Source organism: Culicoides brevitarsis, chromosome 1 (genome assembly GCF_036172545.1).
Source record: "Culicoides brevitarsis isolate CSIRO-B50_1 chromosome 1, AGI_CSIRO_Cbre_v1, whole genome shotgun sequence".
Classification (NCBI taxonomy): Eukaryota; Metazoa; Arthropoda; class Insecta; order Diptera; family Ceratopogonidae; genus Culicoides; species Culicoides brevitarsis.
The window spans coordinates 41,950,888-41,978,625 of record NC_087085.1 but is presented as its reverse complement, the minus strand read 5'-3'; the positions used below and the strand labels follow the sequence as shown (position 1 = coordinate 41,978,625).

Genomic DNA, 27,738 nt, shown 5'->3' with positions numbered 1-27,738 from the left:
TTAAATGAACATCTCAAAGGATTCAATTAACCTCTCAAGGTATTAAATTAACATCTCAAGGTATTAAATTAACATCTCAAGGGCTTAATTTGACCCATTTTTCACCAATAGGACTAACATATAAAATAAAACAGCAGAAAAAAGGAATATTCAAACAGAATGAGTGATAGAGAGAAATAGTAGAAAGGATTATCGTTGATTATAAAGACAGATATCGATTTTGCTCTGCGCTATTATTATTGAACGAATGACGGATTAAGAGGAAGTCAGTTGCTGACAATAATAACATCTCTCTTCTTATTGTCAACAAAACAAGAGTCTAGCTTGAGAAATGGTCGAATAAAAAAATAAATATTTGAATTGACTTGAAATTGACAGATTAAACGATCGTCGTCAGGAAAAAAATAATTTTTAAAATATTATATTTCTGTCACTCTTGTTTTGCTTTTATCGCAAAGATAGACGAGAAGAGTTTTTGAACAGATAAAAGAATTCTACTCACAAAAGCACGTTTCCTTTATTTTTCATGCTTTGTGTGGGTAAACAGAAGTGAATGAAAGTAGCATGGACTGACTCGTATCCATAGTCACAGCATTTAATGGAATTTTCGAAAAAAAATATTTTAGAAATTTTCTGTCTCATTTGCACATTTTTCAGCTAATTATGTGGGAATTTTTTATAATTTTAACGAATTATGTATGAAAAGTTTCTTTAATTTTTTGAATTTTTCTGCCATTTTTATAAAAATTAATTTCTTTTAAATTTTATTTAAATTTCAAACTTGAAAAATTCAAAAAATAAGATTTTTTAAAGAAATTCTCTTAAAATTCTCGTTCGCCCATTTAATATATTTGTCTCTTTCACACTTAAAGCACTTGAAATTTTCGAAAATTCCGTTCCTCGCTCATTTTCTGTCTCTTTCACACACATTTGCCTCACGTGAAATAGCAACATAAACAAATGTCTATTCTCTCACATTTTCGCTCTCATTTTCGAAAACGACTTCTCTTGTCATTCGCATTCTCAATTCTCTACCAGTCGCAGTTAAAACGTCGCGGCATCAAGGTGTACTTGAACGTTTTGTCGAGTTTGACGTTTGTGACTTGTGGAATTTTGTTCTTTTCTACACACTCATACTGAAAGAAAAAAAAATAATAAAGTAGGAAATAGCAAAAAATAATCAAAATTCGTGCGGAAAATCGCGAAAAATTAGTGAAAATTGAGTAAAAAGCTCTCGTTGGAGAGCAAAACGGTACAGATTTCAACCGGAAACTACGAAAATCAGTGCAAATCAAGTAAGAAATTTACAATTTTTACGAAAGTGGCACACAACACGACGTGTAGTGTATAAAATTTTGTGTCAAATTGATGATGATGATGATGTAGATGATGTTATTCTCTCACATAAATGTTTTTTTTTGGTATAAAAATAGAGAAGTGAAATTAAATAATTAGATTTTTTCCAAAAAATAAAAAAAAAATAAAAATAAAAAAAAAATCGATAAGCAAATGATAACAAGACATCAGCTGATTTCGAACGAAAAAAAATGGATTAAAAAAAATAAAAAAAGGTAAAGTAATTTATATTAAAAAATTTTTTTTTTGCCCAATGAAGAGTTTCTGAATTAGAGAGTAATTAATGACATGATTCACTGTGAAGGAATTTTTTTCCCTCATTATCTTTTCTTTGTTCCATAATTTTTTTCATGGAATTCATAAAAAAATACAGTAAAAAAGTGATTGACTGATATGAAAGAAAAAGAACGTAAAAAAAGACCGTCAAAGACCGAAAATTTAATTAAAAATTGTGAAGCAACTTAATTTTTCGGTGTGTGTGATAAAAAAAAAGTTGATTGATGTTGGAGATAATTATCAATTGCACGAAAAAAAGTATGTAAATTTTTTATCAATGAAAAAAAAATTTTTTTTGTAAATAATGTCGGTTGATAAGCAAAAAACTTGAAGCTAGAAGAAAAAAATAAACATTTCTCAGAAATATTTTATTTATTCTCCTTATTTTTGTTGTTGTTCAACCTTGAGTTGCTCGAAATCTCATTAAAAAATCTGATTGAATGATTCATGATCGATAATAATAAAATTAAATATTACCTTGAATGGGACTTGATGCTCTCTAATCGCAGCCCATCCTTTTGCTTACCTCAAATTGTATCAATGTTGAAAGTTGTCCTAAGATAACAAAAAATGTTTCGCGGGTTTGTTGATTTAATAAAATATTTTTTTCAGAAAGGATAAAAAAAATAATTTAATATTCAGCATTTTTTTTGACGATGATAAGATGTCCTTGAACGCGTTTGCAAATATTTTAATTGTTGGCGTTTTTGTTTGTTTTTTCTTTAGAGTTTTTTTCTCAGCAGGTATATTTTCCATATGGTACGTTGTTTTCGTGGTTCTCTGAAAAAAATAAAAATTATGATAATTTTTCTTAAAAATTTTAATTTTTAGAGTGATAAAAATATTAAAATTAAAATTCATAATTAAAATTATGAACTTCAAGAATTTTTTACTAAAATATATTTTTTAAAATTCATATAAAATTAAAAATTAAATAAAAATGTATAAAAAAATTAATAAATAATTAATAAAATTAAATTATATAAATTTTTACAAAATAAAATAAAAAAGTTGCAAAAAAAAAAAATTATAAAAAAATATACTAAAAAAATAAAAATTAATTAAAATAAAAATTTAATAAATTAATTTGTATTTTAAAATATTTTTTTTAGTTTTTATAAATTTATGAGAAAAAAAAAATTTGGTTGTATTTTTAATAATTAAAAAAAAAATAATAATTTACTTTAAAACTTTTAAATATTATTTTTAAAATTATTTTTTTTTTTTAATTATTTTAAAAATGTATCAAAAATTTTGTTTTTTTAATTTTATTTTAAATTTTTGAAAAATATTTAATTAATTTTTTTTTTAAATTTTAAAATAAATAAAATTATGCTTTTTTGAAAAAATGAAAAAAATTTTTGAAAAAAAAAATAAAAATTTAATTAAAAAAAAAAAATTTTTAAAAAAATAAAAAAAAAAAAATTAAAATAATAAAAAAATAGTAAATTAAAAATAAATTAATTAATTGATTTAAAAAAAAAGGATTTTTTTAATTTAAAAATAAATTAAAAAATTAAAATAAATATTTTTTTTATTTTTTATTTATATTTAAAAAAATTTCTGCTAATTTTATTTTTTTTTAAATAATAATTTTTTTAAATAAATAAAATATATTTGAAAATTTTAAATAATAATTAATTATTTTTTTTTAATTTTATATTAAAATAAATTCTATCGGAATGTAAAAAAAGTCACATTAGAACCAATCCACACCAAAGAAGATAATAACTTGATTTTTGACATCACAATACGGATAACTTCTTTCTCTCTTTAAATACCTGATTCACAGTTCTTGTTTTTTTTTTTGCAGCACGACAAGAACTTGAAACAATATAACGAGAATTATGTTATTTACTGAGCAAAAAAAAAAAAAAAAAGGAATTTCAACCTCTCTATTATTATTATTATTTTTGTGTGGCATGTATGTGTTTACCTTTTTATATTCTCTTCTTCTTTTCTGGATTGGATTTTGTAATAACATAACAGAACAACGAAGAATGGCATAAATAACCTTACGACTCTGGGTTTCTTCTGTACATACGTTCGTGTTACAAAGTAGACACAATTTAAAGAAAAAAAAAATTCATAAAATATATGAGACCAACGACGATGACGACGACGACAGAACAGCAAAAGCAGCAAGAAGGAAAAAAAACATAAGATGTATAATATAATAAACCTATAAGCACTTTACTTTTGTTTCTGCTGCTCGCTACGATACCATTAGTTTTGTGCTGCATAATGGTCCGATGAACGAAGAAGCAGGAAAAACAAGAAACAATTTAATATGAACTGCTTTATGAATAAAAGATAAATTTCTTCATATGTTTTTTTTTGTTTTTGTCTGTATTAGTCACTGTTGTTGTTACTCGAGAGTCGAGTACACAAAATGTAATGAATGTGCGTGTATGACCTTCAATGAGAACTTTGCTTATTCTGCTGTTTCTTATTCATACACGACCGAGAGATCATCTTTTGTGTGTGTTGGTAATGTTTTTGGCTTTTATTATGGTTTTTATTTTTAGATGATGAATTTTTCATTTTACCTGTAAGCAAGTCGGTGAGTGAGTGACAATTGCATTACGGCGGTATGACGTGACTTCCGCAAATATTTTTGCCGATCAGTTTCGCAGAATTCGTGGCACATAATTAATGTTAATTTTAGCATTAATATTTATGGGGCAATAAAATGTTCAACTTCATTAAATATTGATCGTTTTGCGAAAATATCTATTTCTTCTTTGAGAAGACAAGACGTCAAGAGAGAAGATGATTGTTTAAGATTTTTTAAAAATAAAATAAACATATCGAAGAATTTAATTGATTGTTTATATAAACAATTCAACATTGACGCCAATTTAGAGTATTTTTTTTTGTTAAGTTGGAATTTTTCATAAACCACTTTTCAATTTTATTTAATTTTTTTTTTCGTATTTGAAAAAAATATTTAATTTTTTTTTGAAATATTTTAAAGGTATTTATTAAGCCGGAATTTAAAAAAATTTTAATTTTTTTAATATTTTTTTTAATTCAAAAATTTTTTTATTTAAAAATATTTTTTTTTATTTAAAAATTAATTTTAATTATTTTTTTAAATATTTATCAAATTAATTTATTTTTTTTTTTAAAAATTTCAAAATTTTTTAAAAATTTTTTATTTTATTAATTTTTTAAAATTTAATTTTTTTTTTTTAATTTATTTTATTTTATTTAATTTAATTAAAAAAAAATTATTTTAAATTTTTATTTTAAATTAATTTTATTAAATAAATTTTAAAAATTAATTTATTAAAATATTTTTAATTTAATTTTTTTTTTAAAAAAATTTTTTTTTTATTTTTAATTTTTTTAAATAAAAATTAATATTTTTAAAACTTTATTAATTTAAAAAAAATATATTTTTTAATTTTTAATTAGTTTTTTAAAAATAATTTATTAAAATTGGATTGAAACTAGATTAAAATTACGTTTTATGAAATAAAATTAATTCAAATAGATGCACATTTTTGAACAATTGTAATTAATTTTATTGTATTCACTAAAATTTTACAATTCAAAATTTGCAATTAAAAATTTTTTAACGGTTAATTTTTGAATTGACATTTACGAATTTTTGTACAAAATTTGATGAACATTCCTAATTTAAAAAAATATTTGAAGAAAAAATAAAATTTTTAAATTTTTTTTGAATTAATTCTAATTTAATATTCATAAAAATATTATTTTTGCTTATTATTTTATAAGCAAAAATAATTTTATTAATTAAAAAATTAATTAAATTAAAAAATCGAAAATTTATTGCCAAAACTTGACATATTGAAGGCTGTTCCAACAATAAAATCCAAAAATAAACAATAAAAAAATTCTAAATTAATTAAAAAAAATTGAAAGTTTTTGTTTCAAGCAAATTACTCGCAATAATAGCCAAACACACTTTAATCGGAAATGCGCCATAAACTTGATTACATTGCTTAACAAATGAATTAATATCCATTTATAAAAAACAAACACATTTCATGCCAATTTGTAGTTTGTAGTCACATGTGTGTTCGCGCACATTTTAATCAGCACAACTATTATTATTGTTGTTTGAAATGCAAAATAAACTTTCTGCATTCTAATTGACTTTGACGAAGTACGTTGCACACATTCCCGGTTCATTTGATATCATCGCAGAATTATTATTACTTTATTGCTGTCGTTAATGACTGTAAAATTGGAATTGATGAAGATGTTTCGGAAGTATGGATTTCACTCGTTTGGCACATGAATACGAACGACAACGTCAACGATTGGGGTTCAAGAACCTCGCGAACAATTCTCTCGTTTTTCTCTCTCTTCATTCAAAGTAAATTCCTTTCTTGCTCCATTCACGTTTTTTTTACTTTTATAAGAGATGTAAATATCATGTAGTAAAAAAAAAGAAGAATATATTTTGAAATATATAAAAGGATAACAGAACTTTGTGTTTGTGTGTGGTAAGAGTCTTTTGTGAATGCGACGTCGTCGTCAACATCGTCCCTCATTTCTTGCTTGCTTGATGTTTTTGTGAATTATTATAATAGAGGCATCATCATTATCATTTTCTTCTTGAAAGAATCGCTTGTTTTGAGCAAAATAAGGCAAAACAAAAATAAAAAAATTGATTCGAACTGAAATGAACGATCTGCTGTATCGCATTTTGAGGTTAGTTTTACGAATTTCACATTTTCTTACTCCTCAAAAATTTTTTCTTGTATTTTTATACTTTTTATGATTACAAATTTCGTATTTTAGCCAAATGATGAATTATTTTGGGATTTAATTCGATATTTTGGATGAATTTTTCGATAAAATATCATTAATTTACATTTTTGTACTCCTCATTTTACAATTTCGTACTCCTCATGACAGAAATAGGAGCTTTTTACCCATCTCAAGATATTTAAATAAGATTTTTATGGTCAAAAACTAAAATTTTACATTTTTATACTCCTCAGTTCAAATTTAAATTTGTTTTTCATATTTTTGTACTCCTCGTTTCACATTTTCTTACTCCCCAAAAAATTTTTCTTGTATTTTTATAATCTTTATGATTCAAAATTTCGTGTTTTGGCCTTATGTAGGAATCTTATTCAATATTTTGGATGAATTTTTCAATAAAATATCATTAATTTACATTTTTGTACTCCTCATTTCACAATTTGTTACTCCTCATTCAAAAAAATGCAGTTTTTTAAGGTTTTAAAGGCAATAATTGATGACAGACGACTTCTTTAGTATAAAACCGAATTTTTTCTTCGAAATGCGGTAAAAAAAATATCACACACGAAGCCTGCTGCTCATTATTATTCATTTATATGTCTCGTTTTTTGCTTCTTCTTGATGTTTCAGGGATCCGTAAAATCTTCTTTGTTCCAGATTTTACAAACGAAACCCCATCAAAGTGTCTCTGCCTTTGGTTCAAAGACATTTTTTTTAGATAAAAAAAGCTTTCCTTCTGCTGCATGCGTTTCTGCTGCAAACCAAAGTACCACATCAAAGTCTCCTCTGTGAAAAAAAAAAGTTTAGTGGCATGTTGATTCATGCGTGAAGCTACCAAAATACAAAATTATTTTAACTTTGTTTGTATTTTTTTTTGAGACCCTTGATTTTTTTTTTCGTGCTTTCGTCGAGCAACGTGCGAAAATGTAACAAACATTTTTTGTTAACGGTTGATAAATAAACAAGAGACGGTCACGGTCGTTGTCCACGCTTTCATAAAGAAAGAAATTAGTGCATGAAATACCTCGTTCGTGTGTCGTAACTGCCATTGTTGATATCAATTATCCAGAAAAGTTGCGTCGTGTCGATGCTGATGAAAATTTTGCGTGTAAACTAACCTTCACCTCGTCGTCGTCGGAATCGGATGCGATAATAATGTGACGTTGGTGCATTGCGAATACTCCCAAAAACAGCAGCAGAAGCAACAACAAAGTATTTTTGGAAAATAATGAGCATGATTGCATGTTGAGTTCACAATTTTTAACCGCTGCCTGCGTGTTCGTGTGGTTGACTCGGTTTCGGGTTTTTCAGACGAAAAATTATTTTGTGTGAATTTTAGATGTTGAGCTCGTAGTTGGATGCAGTAACTTGGTTCATTGTTGAATATAGTACAAGAAAATTTTTCGGAATATCTGCAAATATTAAATTAAATTAAAATTTTTAATTATTTATTTAATTTATTTTAATTATTTATTTTTTATTAAATAAATTTAAAATAAAGAAAAATATTTTTTAAATAAATAAAATTTTATTATTTTTTTAAAATTAATTAAAATAAATAAATTAAAAAAAAAAATTAAATTAAATTTTTAATCAGAAATTAAAAAAAAAATAAATTTTTATTTTTTTATATTGAAAAAAAAATAAATGAAAAAAAATAAAAAAAATAAATAAATAAAAAAAATAAAATTAAAAATTAAAATAATTTAAATTAATTTTAAAATTTAATTAAAATTAATTTTTATCAAAAAAAAAAAAAAAAATAAAAATAAAAAAAAATTAAAATAAAAAAAAATAAATGAAATAAAAAAATAATTTAAAGAAAATAAAATGAAATTGAAAATATTAAAATATTTTTTTTAAAAAAAACGCAAAAAAAAATTAAAATGATATCAAGCAAAAAAAAATATGAACAACTCACAGATTTTTTATAAAAATAATTTTTTTTTTTTCATTAAAAAATATTAAAAAATTTTTTTGCAGTTAAATTTAATTTTTGAAGTATTTAAAAAATGAATATAAATAAAATAAAAATTAATAAATATTTTTTTTTGTTTTAAAAAAAAATAATTAAAATAAAAAAATAATTTAAAATTATTAAAAAGAATTTTATAAACAAATATTTGCAAAAAAATCGCAATGTCAACAGTAATTAAATTACCAACTTTCCCATTAAACGTTTTTACACTTGAGGGTCAGTGAAAACGGAACACTTGAAACTTTTGATTTTTTGCTCAAACAAATTTTATTCACCTTTGCCACAAAGTCAAGAACCGCACCTTTCCATAAGTAACCGTTGCTCGTTCGCTAAACAGACAGTCACGATTTTAAATAAACACTTATTTTATATTTTTTTCTGTGTTTTGCTGAAATTCAAAAGAATTTTTGTGTGGTATGCGGCCTCGTATGCAGCAGCAGCGAGAAACCGGGGTGAAGTAATAACACAAAACATATAAACATACAATAACAATGAATGCTTATGATTTTTGCAAGTAAAATAGGCTTAGTTGTGTTTTTTTTTTTCGTTTCAAACATTTGAAAAGAAGTAAATATTAAAAATTAACAAAGTGAGAGGTTTTGCTCAATAAACTGTGACCATTGTGTGTTCTTTTATGCTGTTGGCGCTACTCTACCGCATGCAACGCGTTTGCCAATTACTCAAAAATAAAATGTGAAAAATAAAATCGACATCCACTTAGGAAAATTGAAACGCGCAGCTGATCACTTTTGATTAAAAATCCGATTTTTCTTGTATTTTTATTGAAAGCAACCTTGGAATAAATCATCTCTCCCCCAAACACACGAAAAACGAAGAGGAAAAACAATTTCCATGATAATAAAAGCCAGCAGTAACCTTTTATAGACACCCTTGCCATTCGCAATAAATCTAACGTTGATACCCGACAAGTACATAAAATTAAAACGTTTTTCGCCGCAAAATATTGATTTTTCCGAAGAAGCGGAGGTCACAAGCAATTGTGTGTCAAGTGTATGTAAATGTACCGCCGACATCCCTTTTTCGCCAAAATGATGCACAATGGGTTTAAATAAATTTTTAATGAAAAAAATTTCTATATTTTTTTTTCTAAATAATTTTTACTTGCTTTGGATTTAATATAAAACACTTTTTTAAAAGTATCAAATAAATAATTAAAAAAAAAAATTAAAAAATTTTAATAAAAAATTAAAAAATTTTAAATTTAAAAAATTTTTATTAATTAATAAATTATTTTTTTATGTAAATTAATTTATTTTATTTTAAATTCATTAATTAAATTAAATAATATTTAAAAAAATATTTTAAAAAAAATTATTAAAAATTAATTAAATCAAATTAACTAAAATTATTCGAGAATTAATAAAAAATTATTTTTATAAATATAAAACAAATAAAAAAAAATATTTTTATTTTTTTTTAATTTTTAATTTTTTATTTATTTTTTTATTTTTTTTTTAATTTTTTTAACCTGCAAAAAATATTTTTATTATTTTAGAATTATTGAAAAATATTTAATTAAATTAATTTAAAAAAATCGTTTTAAATAATTATTATAAAATTTTATGAAATTAATTATTAAAAAAATATTTTTTAAATTAAAATTATATTTTAATTTTATTTTTAATTAATTTTAATTTTTTTTTGAAATTCTATGAATTTTGAAATTAAATCTCTAAAATATTTATTGAAAAAAAATATAAAATTTTTCATATAAAAAATTAATTTAAGCCCATTGTGCCTTGCCCATTGCGGTGATGAAAAGTTTTAAAATTTTGACGAAACAAGACAATTATCGTTTTGTGTTGATTGTCGTGTTTATTGTGTGAAAAGATGAAAAGTGTCACATACTTCGGGTAGGGTGTCGTTATGTGTCGTCATAATTATATTATATAATCCCCAGAAATTGCCTGCAGTGTAAATATTTGATGTTTTAAGATAAAATTGGTTTCACGGTACGTCGACACTAAAATTCCGAATGTTGTTCACTTGTCATGTTTATTGCAAGTCTCGTCGTCGTCGTCGTTCGTCGCATTTTGCGTTTTAATTGGCAATGTTTCGAGTTGCTGTTAGATTTTGAGTATTTAATGCCTTTTATCCGGTAGTGCCTTGTTATGTGGCGCACACAATTCAAACACAATTTAATTACGTAAGTGATGATGATGGTATTTGAGAGATGACGATGAGGAGCTTTGCTTGGCAGCGAGAACAATGTGTCGATTGCGATAAGAGAGAAGCATTTCAAGGTCGATTTGCTTACTCATTATTTTAAGTGATGTATTTGCGTCGCTTTTAATAATCATCTTGAGAAATCTTTTGTTTGTGTGACGACAATGGGAGGCTCATGTGCTAATTATTTTGGATTTTTTTTTCGTCGTCGTTGTTGTTGTTCTGCTTTTTGTGGCATGGTAACAAATGTTGTTCTTTATTTAGTAATTTATGTGGAAAGTAATATTCACTGACAGCAGTATTTATGTCAACTTCCTTTGATCTTGGCTTTTACTAATGACGACGATTACAGAAGAATCGTGTGAAGAATTAGTTTCTCGAATTTTTTTTTTTAGTTTTTGAAATTATTTTTTTTAATCTCTAAAAGAAGTTTAAGTACTGAAAAACCTATTTCAAGAATTGAAAAAAATTATTTCAAGAATTGAAAAATTAATTTCAAGAATTGAAAAATTTATTTCAAATTAATTTCAAGAATTGAAAAATTTATTTCAAAATAATTTCAAGAATTGAAAAATTAATTTCAAAATAATTTCAAGAATTAAAAAATTAATTTCAAGAATTGAAAAATTTGTTTCAAAATAATTTCAAGAGTTGAAAAATTAATTTCAAGAATTAAAAAAATAATTTCAAGAATTGAAAAATTTATTTCAAAATAATTTCAAGAATTGAAAAATTAATTTCAAAATAATTTCAAGAATTGAAAAATTTATTTCAAAATAATTTCAAGAATTGAAAAATTTATTTCAAAATAATTTCAAGAATTAAAAAAATAATTTCAAGAAAAAAATTGAAAAAATAATAATTTGATGAATTGAAAAAATTAATTGAAAAAAATTAAAAAATTGAAAAAAAAATTTCAAGAATTGAAAAATTTATTTCAAAATAATTTCAACAATTGAAAAATTTATTTCAAAAAAATTTCAAGAATTGATAAATTAATTTCAAGAATTGAAATTTTTATTTCAAGAATTGAAAAATTTATTTCAACTTTTAAATTTTTTTAACTTTTAAATTTTTTTAACTTTTAAAGCTAATTTAAAGCCTTTAATTGCGAGACCTGCATTCCTCACAAACCCGTAAACAGCAAAGAAAAAACTCATTATTATTATTATTCTTTCTCCCTTTCATCCTTTCACTCTACTTTCAACAATTTTCTCCTTTTCTGACTGTTGACGATGATGAACGTCATCCTACAATTTTTTTTTGTTTGTCTCACGGATTTGTTTCATTTTGCTTTTCCACACGGAATAATGGATGAACTTTGATTTCAGCTCTTTAAAAAAAAAACAGAAACTTGCACAACTAAAACGAACGACGATCCGGAATAATTATCCTCATTAATCTCCGCAAACATTGCTTTCGCACATACGAGGCTCCCCATTTGCGCTCACGTAACAAGCTGTCTATAAATAATGTTAGCAGAAAAAAACGGGGATTTATGTTTGCTTTAAACAATGTTTCGCTGCAAAAAAAAAAAAAAATTACCGAGTCAACAAATAACTGAGCGGTACTTTATGTCATGTGTGATGAGCTTTTTTCTCGTGTTTTGTGTCAAAGAAAGTAATTTAAAAATAGAACAAATAATAATAGTAGTAGGTTATTTGCATTAAAATCTACTTTTCTGAAACAAAAAGAATTTATGGCTTTTACGGATTACATTTTGACGTAAAATAAGGGGTTTAAGCGACTTTTCGAGCGATTTGTTTGGAGATAAGAGGAAAATTGCGATGAAAAAGTCGTTTTTAAGTGGAAAAAGCTTTTCCGTGAGAACAATTATTAAAAGATTTCCTGTTTCCCGCATGTTAAAGTTCAACGTTTCCTTAATGGCTTCGTCCTTGACATGCTTGCCCATTCGTCATATGCGCGCCGCAAATCCATGAGAATATTTTTCTTTTGTCTCATTTGCGATTTATTTCAAAATCCAACACGAAAAAAAATAACTTCACACAAAAACTATTTACTTTGGCACCGTTTGCAGTGCGATGCGAAAACACGAAGTTTCAAATGCAAACAAATGCGAGCCACGAGCGAATGTCTATTTGAATTTTCGCTTCCCTCATGCAACATAATATTTTGCGTTTTTGTCTCTCCGCAGACACCGAAAAAAAAAATTGTTGCAAGTTTTTGCTCGAACGTTTGTTTTTTTTTTAGCTGAACAAATATTCGCTCGGAACCCGATATTTTTTTTTATTTTTGCGCGAATGACGCCTATTTCGCTATTTCTGTGAAAATTAAATGTTTTCACACGCGGCAGAAGGCTCTGAGCCATGAACATGATAAAAGTGATATTTTATTGGAAATTTCCCCGTAAAAACTAAAAATAATGAGCAAAAATGAATTTATGCGAAAATTGTCTTTAGGTCAGATTTTGGATGGCAGAAAAAAAAAGAAATAAAAATAAATAAATAGAGAGATAATGAAAAACACGTCTCAATATCACTGAGCCGCATGCACATGTCTAACAATGATGAAAAATAAATAAATTGTGGGCAAAATACGACACTCTCTCCTCGGTGTATTCCATAACGTCAAGAGACCAATGTCCGTCGCATTCGTATTCAATGTCTGTGCCAAATATTTTTTTTTATTTTGTTTATTTATTTTTTTTGTGTATAATTTTTTTGTTGTTTCATGTCTACAATAATAATCAAAAATCATCTGGATGGAAATGTTAGATTTATGGCGCGTTTTGGAAAAGAATTTGGAGTTTTTAGAGGAATTGTGTCTGTTTTAATTAAATTAAATTAAATTTATTAAAATTAAATTATTTTTTTTTTAATTATTAAAAATATTATTTTTTTCAATTAAAATAAAGTAAGTGTGTTAAATTAAAAAAAAAAAAATTTTCCAGTTCAAAAATTAAAAAAAAATAAATAAATATTTTTATAAAAAACCAAATTATATATAAATAAAAAAAATTTAAAGAAAAATTTTTTTTAACTGAAAAAAAAATTAATTTAATTAATTAAATTTTATTTAAAAATTAATTTAAAAAAAAAATCAAAATAAATAAAAAAATAATAATTTTTTTTTTAAAAAATTTTTTTTAAATAAAAATAAAATAAAAAAATAATAAAAAAATAAATAAAATAAAAATAAATGAATAAAAGCTAAATTTTTTTAAACAATAAAAAAATAAATTTTTGAAAAATAGTGTTTGAAATATTTTTTTTTTATTTTCACAGAATAAATATGAAAAAATAAATAAATTAAAAAAAATGATAATAATTTTTAAAAAATTAAAATAAATAAAAATTCTATTTTTTTTTTAAATAAATTTTATCTATAAAAATTTTCTATACCTTTTTACTTTGAAAAATAAAAAAAAATATATTTTTTGCTATTTTTTAAATAATCTTTTTGACTCCAACTTCATTCTAAAAATAAATTGATCTAAATACGATTTTATCGTTATTCGCCTTTTAATAAAAAAAAACTTTTTAGATTTTTTTTATATTTTTTTCCAATCAAAGTAAATCCGATTTCACCAATTCGATTATGATCGAGCTCGTCACTTGCTCTCCTTCTCCCTGTTACTCAGGAAATTCAATTCGTGTGTATGTTTTTTTTTGTTTGCAAATCCGATAAATGTCTCCCATTCACAGAAATGTCGAGTACGAGCTCTCGTGCGGTGGATAAAATTTAACATTTGGAATTTTTATTGAATTTGAAGGCCTGTCAAAAAAATTGATAGCAACATGAACTGTGTATTTTTTGTTTGTTTGGTTTTTTCGTCTCTCTCTCTCTCGAGAGAATCAAAAAATCTCGTTTTACATGTAATTCGGGGTAGCAACGAGGAATGTGACGTGGCATCGAATTTCGTTCGCATTTCATGTGAAAAGTTCAAAAGTTGGCATTTTTTGCTCATCATTCTTTATTTTATAAAAAAAAAAAAAAAACGTCAGAGAACCCTTGAAAATTTTCAGAGTTGATGCACAAATATTTTTAAAACAAACTTTTGTTACATCATAAAATAATAATAACATAACAGAAAAACATTTTAGCAACAACAACAATTTTAAAAACAAAAACATTTTGGATTTTTCGTCATTTTGGGCGTACGAAACACATGTTTCCATGCGACTTTTAGTAGAAAACTCGTGTTCTTTCTTCTACTCTTTTTTTTTGCTCCTCTTTCACTCGCAAGTTCATGAGAATAACATTTAAAAAGTTTTTTTTTTTCAGAAAAATGTCAAACTTTTGGCATTACATCCCGAATATTATCCCGAGTTTTTCACGAGCAGCACTTGAATTTTACAAAAGAACTTTTGTTTTCACCTCTCGTGTTTTTTTGTGTGTTTTGTTGTGTGTTTATTTATTTATCTTTAAAAAAAATATTAAAACACAAATAATGCGAATGTCGTCGAAGGGAGGCTTCATACGCAGACAAAAGACGAAAACAAAAGAGCTTCGTATGCGGTATACGAAAGTTTTTTGTTTTTTATTTATATCACTGCAGCCAGCTGTATGAAGTTTAATGTTTATTATTATTAAAAATTGTTTATTAAAAAAAGAAAGTAGCTGAAAAAATTTTTCAAGAGGGTTGGTTTTGTACCAATTTTTGTAATTTGGGCAAAATTATTAATTTAAATAATTTTTTTTAAATTCATAAAAGAACAAAATTTATTGAAAAAAATGAAATTAAATAAAAATAATAAATTTGAAATAATTTTGATTAAAAAAATTATTATCAATTTAAATTAAAAATAATAATTTTTAAAATATTTTTAAATATTTTTGAATTAAAATATTAATAGTTTTATTAATTTATTTTTTTTTAATATTAAGAAATTAATTTTTAATTTTTTTTTAATATAATAAAATTATTTTTTTTAAATTAATAAATTATCTATTTTAAAATAAATAAAAAATAATTTTTAAAAATAATTTATTTCAAAATTATCAATTCAATATTTTGTCTCTTTAAAAAAAATAAATAAACAAACAATAAAACCAATAAATACAAGCACAATCTCTTTACGTGCTCTTATCTCGAACAAAAAAATAAAAAAAAAATTATGAATGAACTTGAACAAATAATCATCGTAACTTTTATGATGATGACAGAGATGATCCATAAAAGTAGTGTCGAATTTCTCCAAAGCTGCTGCTAAGTAAATATTTGTGTTGGTTCTTTCTTTTTGTTGTTGTTGTTGTTTTGTGTCTCGTTTACCCAAATTGATGAAAATATGTTTCTGTTTATGATTGACAACAAAACGACTGCAACTTTTCTTGTTCTTCCCTCTGTTTGTGTTTGCGGTTCATCGTTATGTGAAATTGTCAGTTGCACACAAAATCGTACGACGCAGCATGAGAGACGATAAATATTTGTCGATAGACGCCATCCAGGCAATGTGGTTACTTGCATGTTGTCTCGTGTTACAAATTCTCACAATTTCTTCTGGAATGTGGCGTTTTAAGTGTTTCCTTAATTATTTCGAGTCGAGGGACAAATTCTTTTTTTTTCTAATTTTTTCATAAAAATAAAAATAAATAATAAATTTTGAGTCATTTCAACGAAAGAAAGAGAAAAATAACAAACCACGAGAATGACGACAAGCGACGAGACAGAAAAATTATCTCTAATATTTTCCCTTGATTATCATAACTCTCCTCCTGCTGTTTGTTTGTGAGTTTTTACGAATCTTATTATACGACAAAAAAAAACTCTCACTGAAAATAATAAACGAGATTACCCACATAAATGTCCTGTCGCGCAAGATTTCTCGCCATTAATACGAAAAAAGCGGCATTTCACGAAAATTTTATTTATTTCTTGATGATTTTCAGTCGTATTAAAGGTCATGCGAACGCATTTCTCAGAAGCTCGTTACTGTAACTGTGGGCAAAAATGATACTCGAGGACAAAAGAATACCTTCCTCCCTCTACTTCCTCTCACATTCACAAAAAATAAAATATCATAATAACAAAAGAGAAAAATATTTGACGATCCATCATTCCACAATACTTTTTGGCACCATGGCAACTATTGTCCCGCTATTATGTGCAGTTTCGAATATAATAGCAAAATAGAATAATGAGAGGAATGTAAACGATTTCTGTTGGAATGATGGATTTTTCAAAAAAAAAAAAAAAAAAAGGGAAAGAATTTCACCTGAATTAGGATGAAAAAAAAATATAAAACATCAAAAAGATGAAATTTTCAACTGAAAAGCCCTTTTGTGGGACGTTTGATAAAGGAAATGTTTAAAACTTGACATATTTCGCTCGTTTAAGTCAGAAAAGTACTCGAAATTAAATAAAAACTTGAATTTTTAAATTGCTTGTCACGACTTATCCTAAAGCGACAAATTTTTTACATGAAACTTTTTTTTTGCTTCATAGTCGATTTATTGGTCAGACAGGAAATTTTTTTAAGCAAATTGGTTTTGCAAAATTTTAAGGCCTGAATACATAAATTTAATTATTTTGACAAATTACAAATTTCAGATTTTTCTTGTAAGAAAAAAAATTTAGGCGTTTTTAAAGTAACTTATTATTTTTTTTTTTAAATTGTAATTAATTTTTTTTTCAATTTTTATATTGAATTAAAATAAATAAATTTTAACTTTAATTAATAATTTTTTTTTTGAAAAATTAAATTATAAAAATTAAAAAAAAATATCAATATAATTTAATTTAAAATTAATATAATTTAAAAAATAATAAAATATTCAAATAAAAAAATAAAAATTATTTTTAAATTATATAAGAAAAAAAAAATAATTAATAAAATTAATGCAAAATTTTAAATTTTTAAAATAATTTATCATTAAATTTATAATAATAATTAAAATATATTTTTTAATTCTTATAAAAAAAATTTTTAAATTGTAAAAAAAATAATTCAAAATATGATTAAATGATTTTTAATATCAATTCAAATTTTTTAAAATTATTTAAAAAAAAAATTTAGAAAATTTTAAAAAAAATTTTGACAATTTTTGATAAAAATAGTTCATTTAAAATTTTTTTATCAAAAAAAAAATAATTTTTAGTGTTACTTTTACTTAAAATATTCAATTTGAAGCCTTGAAGTTTTGAAAATTCAAAAAATTATCAGATGTCAGCTTTTTATTGATTGTCAGGAATTATTTAATTAACCTGTTCAATAAAATCCTCTTACAGCATCAACCCATAAATCGCTCAGTGCACGTAAAACCTGTCTTTGACTGACAGGCTAAACGATATTAATCACGAGATGAGGCTAAATTGATCAATATCTTTCATATAATGTCATCAACACTTAATTTCATGACTGGTTTACCGCCATAAAGCAGCAAAACTATCTTCGAAGGAGAATTATTTGAAATATTATTTTAATTAATGTGATTGATTACGAGTTGTGTGTAAGTCATAAATGGCGATAAATTGCGGCTTTCAGAAAGAGTTTGAACGAGTCACAGAATTTTTTTCTATTATTAATCAATTTTCCGCACGTTTCGTTCTCATTAATTTTCGCTTGTTTCTTCCTCGCGATGTCGAACTTTTGATCTCGAATTTATGACTAAACGCTCGTGGCGCACAACTAATGCCACAAAATGCTAATCAAATGCGAGATATCGCAAATGAAATGGAACGAAACATTTTTGTTGTGGATGTTTGGTCATTGATAAATGTCTTTTGATAGCGGCGGCGGAGCAAATGATGTTTATTCATGCAAAAGTGTGTCATGTGTGTGTGCGATATATCGATTGAATACATCATAATTACCATAATTTAATAAATAACAGAGTGTTTGGACATGAAACTGTCAAAACATGATTTTATCAAAGCTCGGACAAAAAATGCCTGAAAGCACCTGATAACATCGACCAAAAGTCGGTCGATCCGGGAGAAAATGTCATCTTCAGTCGTCGTAACACGAAACGAAGGCATCCTTAATTTATTGCGTAACAAGATGAACATTATGGACAATTATGTCAAAGTGCCAAGGACATGTGAGTGTGGCAGAGAAATGAGGCGAAAGTCGTTTAACGACGCCCATTTTGTGTCTTCATCTGGTCCGTTATGCAAAATTTGGCAATTTTAAGGGTTGCTGTTGTGTTACGCCTCATTCTTGTTATTGTAGCAAAATTTACAAATTGTTTGTTTGTAACTGATACTTTTCCTTCTTCTTCGTCGTCTTCTTCTTTCATCCGTCGTTTCTTTTGAAAAGGTCTTAAGAGGAAAATTTTCGAAGCAAACTTTTAATTAAGAGGAAATTTGAGAAATTTTCAACACTTCTTTTTATCTTTTCTTGCTGTGAAAATTTTACATATCGCAAATTGAAAAATTTACGGAAAATATAAAAAAATATAAAATATAAAAAAATATTTTTTTAAATTTAAAATAAAAAAAAAAAATCAAATAATAAGTAAATTTTATTTTAATTAAAATAAATTAATTTAAAAAATATTACAATAAAGAAAAAAAATAAAATTTCAAATTTTTAAATTAAAATTTTAATTAATTAATTAAATTTTTAATCTTATTTTTTAATTTTCTATTTTTTTAATTTTTTAAATAATTAAAAAAAATTATTTCAAATTTAAATTTAAAATTGTAAAAAAATTAATAAAATTTCAAAACTTAATAAAAAAATTATTTGAAAGCAAAAATTATTTAAATTAATTTAATTAAAGTGATTGATTTTTAATTTATAAAAAAGAAAAATAAAATTAAGCCATTAAAAAAACTTATGATTTAAAAATTGAAAATTTTTTGCGCGTTTTGAAATTTCTCTTAAATTTCAAAGACCAAAATTCAAAAATATTTTTTTGTTGAAAAGCTTGAACCCTTGGCTTTCAAGTACAACTTGAATTATTTTAATAGCTGAACTTAAAGTTATTGAAAAATTAGTTTTTCCAAATTTTGAAATGTCCTTCTCTGTGGACAAAACCGGGAAAGGGATAAAATAATAATTAAAATTTATTTTTATTTTTTAAGATTTTGAAAAAAAAATTTTAATTAATTTTAAAAAAAATATTTGTGAGTTTAAATTTTTTTCAATTTTAATTTAATTTAAGTTTAATTTTGAACGAAATTCTTTAAATAATTTAAAAAATTTATTTTTGAGTTTAGCATTTATTTTTTATTTTTTTAATAAATTTGCTCAAATTTGAAAAGATAAAATTTTCAATTTAAATTGATTTTTAATTAATAAATTTTTAATTTAATTTTTTTAATCATATTTTTTTGTAATTTCAAAGTAGAAAAAAAAATTAAAAAAGAATTATTCTCAATATCTCGTAATAAGTATTTCAAAATTTTATGTTTGCGTAACGTGAACTTTTCATAATGTTAATTCTCTATATTTCACGACATTTTCTTGCCAAAAGCCTTTTTTACATCATTTCACATTATTTTCATATTTTTCACATCTCGCAGCCAAAATACAGCTTACAACTTATCACTTTACTTGACAGAATTTTTAACAAAGTTTATACAAATTTCCAGGTCAATAATTTTTTTTCTTTGCTTTGCCGAAAAAACGCTCCAATATGCTGATGAAGCGACATTCCGTGAGTATGTGAGAAAGCAATATATTTTGAGAGACGAACAAAAATATGAAAATAAGCAAGAAGATAGTAGGTACGTCGTCGTCATGATTTACAACAAATGATGATGATGTGTAAGTAATGCGAGCAAAGGGATGAGCGAAAAATGGTGTAAATAAGAAGGAATCACGTCAATAATAAATTTTTCTCGTCCCATCCCTGCGCCCCAGCCATGGAATAACAAAGCAGACATTCCAATAATAATAATAAAATGATTTTTCTGCGATATTTGACATCGACGAGTATTTCGAAGAAAAAAAAAAGCATTTCATCACATTTACAGCAATCGACATCGAAATCGACGGCAACATGATGAAGTACTTATTTGACTCCGCATTTGATTTTTGCTTGGCAAGAATTTCTGTGATAAATTATTTCTTTTATAGTTATTGCGGAAAATGACGAGGCATGTCATGTCTTGGCAATAAATGGATGAAACAGCACTTTTTTCCGCAAAACTCGAAGAAGGAGAAGAAATAATTGTATTTGTATTTGATTTCTATTTTTTTTTTTTTTTTGGGTAATGTGACATCTGATCGAATAGAGAGAAAAAAAGAGAAAAACAATAAAATATCGATTCCAATTACGAAAAGGCGGATCAGGAAGATCTGATAGTCGTCTTAAATTACTGCCTAACGGCTCTCTTGTTTATCTCTTGTTTGTGCCTTTCAACAATAATCATCATCTAATCCAATTTCGTTCGGATCTCTCTACCAAAAAATCAATATCTCAAGTTGAAATCTATTTTGGGCGCACACAAAGGAAGATAATAGCATCTCAACAATAAAAATATGATTTCGATCGTTAAAGAGATATTCGATGAAAAATTTAAAACTTTTAAAAATACTTTAAACATTTAATTTGGGAGAGATTTTTATGGTCAGGGGATTTAGAACAACAAACATGCGACGAGACAAGAATTTAGGTAGGTAGGTAGAAAAAGAACCCGAAGAATGAAGAATCAGACGAAAACAAACATCCAAAAACCAGTGGCATGTATTTTTAAAAGAAAACAAACGAAACACAGAACAGAACAAGTGCAAGAAAAAACGAGAGAAAAGAGATGAGAGTTAAATACGGTGCCGTACAGCAAATCATAGATCATGATGACATAACATATGGCATGCACCAAATCTAATTCTAGAATGATGTCGAACAGAGTAGTTATTTTAAAATGAAATCCCCGAGACAAAATAAATAACAACACAACGGAGGAATGAAGAACAAGATGATAATTAACAAGATAAAAAAAAATAGAATAAGGAAGAAAGTAGAACAAAAAATATTAGAAAGTTTATTTTTATTAGAGAATTTTTTTTTGAATGCATTTTTACTTTAATTTGTTTTTTTTTATTATTTGAGTTGACTTGATTTTAATTCTTTTTTAAATTAATTTTAATGAAAGATAAAATTAATCATAAAAAAATTTCTAAAAATTTATTTTATTAATTAAAAATTTTTTAATTTTTTTAAATTTTTAATTTTTTAAATTTTTTTATTGAAAAAAAAATAAAATAATAATTTTTTTCATGATTTTGTAGTAATTTTTTTCTTTGAAATTAAAACAAAAAATTTTTAAACAAAAAAAAAAAAAAAAAAAATTAATAAAAAAATAAAAATTTAAATTATCAAAAATTAAAAATTTTTAATTTTAAATTTTAAAAAATAATTAATTAAATTTTATTTGAATTTAATATGAATTTTTTTCAATTTTAAAGAATTTTAAAAATTTTTTAAAAAATATTTTTAAATTGAAATTTAATATTTTAACTTCAAATATTTTATTTTATTTTTTATATTTTTAATTTATTATTATTAATGTTTTTATGCAAAAATAAATAAATAAATAAATAAAATAATTTTTTTGTAGAAAAATTCTTTTGAGTCAAAAAAAAAAAATATTTTCAATTTAATTTAATTTTTAATTAATTAATATATAATTATTTATTAATTTTTAAACATTTTTTACACATAAGAAGAAAAAAATTAATTTTAAATGTGCAAATTAGAAATAAATTTAAATAATTATTAACTATTTAATTTAATTTATTTATTTTTTAATAAATTAATTTTTTAAATTTTTTTTAATAAATAAATCAAATAAAATAATAATAATTTTCAAATAAAATAAAATTATTCAAATAGAATTAAAATTTCAAAATTTTTTTAATTGAAAGTTCTGCAAGAAGAATTAAACGAACATCGAAAATTTAATTTAATAAATTAAAAAGTATTTTTTAGCACTTTTTATTATTTGAACTTGAAAGTCTTTAATTGCTTGCAATGTTAAATCCTTGAAAACCACAATTGCTACTTACTCAGCTAATAATAATAATATCTCTTGATTCGCTAATAAATAAATAAACAAGTACACAAAAATCCCCTCAAACAACTTGTCAGACGTCGCGTCATCATCACATATCGACATATCGTGTAAATATTACTCACGCTCGAAGCCTCATCGTCATCGCATACAGGTGCAAAAAAAAATATCTACCGGTTTTTTTTTTCGTTGTTGCAAATTAATTTTTCAAGTTCATGTACAAACAACCTGTTCGATCATATTTTTTTTTTCGTGCGTTCGTTTATTTATTATTAATGGTAGCTGATGGCGGCATTTATGTTTGATGATGAACTTACTTGAGCGTTCAATGAGGCGCGATATTGATGTAATCGAGTGTGTGATGATGCCATGCCTGAGATACCTACCGTTGGATGATTAATACCCAAAAAACGAGGCAAAAAAGGCTTAATTGTGTTCAGATGATGGTTTTTACGATAAATCTTCCGGTTATGATCACACGTCACAAGTCGCTTTTTTGTTAAAACTGATAAACTTTGACTTTTTTTTATTGAAAAAAAAAAAAAAACTTTAATCAGTTTGAACGAAAATAAAGTTACACGTGTGTGCGGGATTTAACTCTCATCTCGTTGTTTGTCGTCGTCGTCGTCGTGTTTCGCTCTCAGATGACATTTTATTTTATTTTATTTCAGTTTTACACAAAAGTAAGTGGTGTGTAATAAAACTCAGCACAAAAAAAAACGAACGAAGCAAAAATGTGAATGCAATAAAATAAAATTTTATGCTCCAGACACTTGGCTGTGATTCAATATTATGTTTTTAAACGTTGTAAATCATGGTATTTTAGTCTCTCTCTTGTTTTTTTATGCGCTATCATTCATTATGTGTCGCGCAATGTTCTAGTTGTGACATTAAAAAGTTGCATGTCATGCGACGACAAGTGTTTTTTGTAATTATTTTCTATTACGGGCGCGGAAAATTATGGAATTTCCCTTTTTTTCACCTGAAAGGAAGAATATTTACTTGTCACTCGAGTGTCATTTACTTCAAAAAATTCTGTTGTGTCATCTGAAAGTAATTTTCATATCATAAATATTTTTTTTTCATTCTTATGAGTTGTATCAAAATGTGAAAAAAAATAATAATTAATTTAAAAAAAAATATAAAATAATTTTTAAGTTAATTATTTTTTAACGAATTAATTTAAATTATTTTAAATGTTAAAAAATTAAATTTATATTTTAAAAAAATTTTATAAATAATTTTTAAAAATTATTTTTTTTTTAATTTTTAATTAAAAAAAAATTAATTTTAATTATAATTAATTTATATAATTAATTTTTTTTTAAAAATTTTTTTTAAAAGTTAAAAATAATAAAAATTTATTTTTTTTTTAATTAAAAATTTATAAAAATTAATTTTTAATTATCATAATTTAAATTTATTTATTTATTTTAAAAAATTTTAATAAATAATTTTTCAATTATTTAAATAAAAAAAATTAAAATTGATTTTAATAATTTAAAATATAATTAAAAAATTTTTAATTTAAAAAAATAAAATTGTTAAAAAAATTCATTTATAATTTAATTTAAAATAATTATAATTTTAATTAAATTTATTTATTAATTAAATAAAATATTGAAATAAATTTTTAATTAATAAATTTTATTTTTAAAAAAATATTTTTAATTAATTTTTAGGCTTTATTTTTTTTTAATAATTAAAAAAAAATTTCTCGTAATTTTTTGTAAATTTTATTGGCTTGACTTAAATTAATTAAAATAGATTTTAATTATCTGAAAAGTCATCTTAAAAAATTACTTACGAGAAAAATTTTAGAAAATGAGGTAAAAATACGAAGAAACGACCTCACACCAAACTAATTAACTTAATTTAATTTCATTCCAAGGAGAGAAAGAGAAACACGAAAGCGACAGTTATTACCTGAGTTTTTTTTCTTCTTCGGTGTCTGACTAACATTTTTTTTTGCCTTCATTGTAAATGAATTATCCCAATTACAATTATCATTTTCGAGAAACGAAGAGAAATGTCCAAAGGATTAACGAACAAGAAATGTCCCTTTTTGTTTTTCTTACTAATCTTTAATGTTAATCAAAATTACAATTCTCATTTTGTGTGAAAGAAAAGAAAAAATTGTTATCTCTTTAAAAACGGATTTCTGGCATAAATTCAAGCATGGTCAGATGTCTTTTTGTCGTGTGTTGAACTTTATAATCTCTCGACTTTTTTTTACAACTTTTTCTTCCAACTTTCTTTATCACGATTTTTTCTCATATTTTTTTTATGAATTAATAATTAAACAAAGTGACTTATTTACTACTGAAAAAAAAAAGAATTTCTAACAGGAGTCCAATGTTTTTTTCATACTTTTAGCTTAATTAGAAAGAGAGCGGAAAAAAATGTAAAAAGTGCGAGTGAGACAGAGAGACAAGAAAGTTAATTAACTATCTCAATGATGCATAAGATGTTATCCTTTAGGGGAGATTGGTTGCGTAAACAAGCAATAGCCACATTATTAGTTCGCTTTTAAATAAATAAATAAAAGCATGGAGATAAAGAAAAAAACTTTCAGTTGAAATGTTTTTGTGGAGAGGAAAAGATTATGAGATAATCATTAAATAATGAGGGAAGTTAGGGCATAGTGGTTATGGCGAGTGTTTTTTTTTTTTTTTTTTTTTTTTTTTGTTTTTGAATAAAATGAGGAATTTATTAAAATACGCAAAAATTACCAAGAATGGATTTGACGAAGGAAATGATCTGAATATAGTTTGAAAATATTTTTTGTTTAATTTAAATTTAAATTTAAATTAATTTTTTAATTAATTTTATTTAAAATAAAATTGAACAAAATAAAATTAAAATAATATTTATTTAATTAAATTAATTAATTATTTTTAATTAAAAATCAATCAATATTTTTTAATTAAATTATTTTTAAATTACTAATTTTCATTAAATTAATCAAAAATATTTATTAAAAAATAAAAAAAAAATTAAAATTAAAAAAATGTTAAAATTAAAAAAAAAAATAAATAATTTTCTTTTTACACATTTTGTGATGATTTTTAGGCTTATATGTTTAATCGAGACAAATTGGAATTTTTAATTTTAATGATAATTGAATAAAAATGGCTTAAAAATTAAAATTAAATTAATTCAAAAAACAAAAAAAAAAAATAAATAAATAAAATGATTAAAAAAATATTTATTCAAAAATAAAAAAATAGAAATTAAAAAAAAATATTTTAAAAAATAAATTTAATTTTTTTCACATGTAGATAAATTGGAAATTTTGGCCAAATAATAATGGCTTAAATTATTTCATAAAAAAATAAATTAAATAAATAAATAAAAAAATAATAAAAATAAAATGCTTCAAATAATTTCTAAAGTTAAAAAATTTTTTTTAATATAAAAAAATTAAAGCTAAATTTTTATCAAAAATCATGTTCTCTCAAGTCAATTTGTAACCTAAAAAAATTTTCTACTGAAACATGAAACGAAGATTAATTAGGTCACAAAATACTTCTCCCTCCTTATTTTCCATTGAAATCTAATTAAACCATTTTTTCGCATAATTACTCTGAGCAAAAAAAAAAACTTGTATCATCACACAAAACAAACAATAGCTCAAAAATGTTTACTTAATTAATTATTTTTTTTCTTCCTTTCTCTTTCCAGCTTGCACATCGTCGTCATCATCATCACGAAATGCTCCGTAATTGCGGTTTCCTCAGAAAAAAAAATAACGTCGCGTCGTCGCTTTTCCTCCCTTTTTATCCTAAAAATAATAAGAAATAACAAGAAAAACGAAGAGGAGAAAAAAATTAAACAGATATAAATTTTTCCTTTTATCCGCTTACTTTGGATAATTTAATCAGATTATTATATTTAGCAAATTTTCGTTGCTCTAAACGTTCGCATGTCATGTTTCTCCTACTTTCGAACAAAAAAAAAATATTTTGATCAATAATTCCTCTCACGACTTGCTTACTTACTGTTGACAGTCACATGCAAATGAGCAAGAAATGTACGTTCGTTGCATGAAAAACAGCAAAAAAGAGCTTTATTTTCGAACTATTTAAATTTTTTGTCGTTGTCATAAATTCTAAATAAAAAATTTCTTTCACCGCATTTTTTGGTTTTTGTGTGACGAAATAACTCGGGGATCATAAAATATCATTTTTTTCTCAGATGCTCAAATAATAATGTGATAATAATTATGTTGTTCCCCAAAGCCGAATAAATCTTAATTTAGTTTAGTTTTATGATTATTATGAATATTTATCTCTATAGGAAGGAATTTCATAAGAAAACTTTATTTATTATGAACAATTATTTTTTTAACGATGCCTCAAAACGCGCAGTTTAAAAAGATAGAAGGAAAAATTTATTTTATTTTTTTTTTCAAGATCAAACGAGATATGATTTCAAGCTGAATTCGACGAACAAATGAAATAAGGGACAAGAAAAAAAAAATAAAAAAAAAATCAATAGAATTGTGAAAAAAAAAATAAAAAAAGCGGAGCATAGAAGAAAAAAAAGGTAAAAATGTGCTCCAAAAAATACAACGAAACCTTAAACGACGAGGTGCGATGGACTAGAAGTAAAACAGATAATTTCAACGGTGCGCAACCAACTGTTACCAGCATCATTGTCAAACGACAAAACCGTCATCAATCACCCTCCTCCTCATGCTCCTTCGTCGACAACGATGACTCCGCCATGCAAAAAAGCAACTGCAAAAATTTCATTAGTGCAAGCAGCAACAAAAAAGAATGGTTGTCATCGTCACTGCAACACCTACTACTGCGGAACATAAATAAAAATAAATCAATTTTATATCAATTTATTGTGTTATATCTAGTGTTAAATATAATCTGTAACAATTTGCTACTAACCACATTGTTGCCATGCGTTCGTGCCGACGAATTTATGGATGCGCCAGGTGCCAGAGGTCATTACACGCCAACGTGGGCCGTGCATATTCCGGGAGGCGATCATGTTGCCCAACAAGTTGCCGACGATCATGGATATGTTCTACTTGGAAAGGTAAGAAAAAAATTTTTTATTAAAATTTTTATTTTTTTTTTGTCAGAAAGTCATTGAATTGCAATTGAATTAAACAATCGCGCATGAAAAACAATAATTAGCAGTTTTGTGATGCGCGATTCATCAAACGAAACGTGCTTATTGAATAATAATATTTCGCAATATTCCTTTGATCAATTTTCATAAACATTTTGAGTTCCGAGAATTTATCGTTCGT

The 27,738-nt window shown here is 24.1% G+C and overlaps 1 protein-coding gene across 2 annotated transcripts in view; it reads left to right on the top strand.

Annotated features, from left to right (window-relative positions):
* Positions 1-1,049: 1,049 nt before the first annotated feature.
* The window catches only part of LOC134827863 (furin-like protease 1), a 107,544-nt gene continuing 80,855 nt past the window's right edge, over positions 1,050-27,738 (top strand). For both annotated transcript variants that reach the window (XM_063840718.1, XM_063840719.1), the window contains exons 1-2: positions 1,050-1,295; positions 26,882-27,521. In XM_063840718.1, coding sequence (XP_063696788.1) covers positions 27,021-27,521 — 501 coding nt within the window. In that variant the 5' untranslated portion in view covers positions 1,050-1,295; positions 26,882-27,020. The remainder of the gene's footprint in view (positions 1,296-26,881; positions 27,522-27,738) is intronic.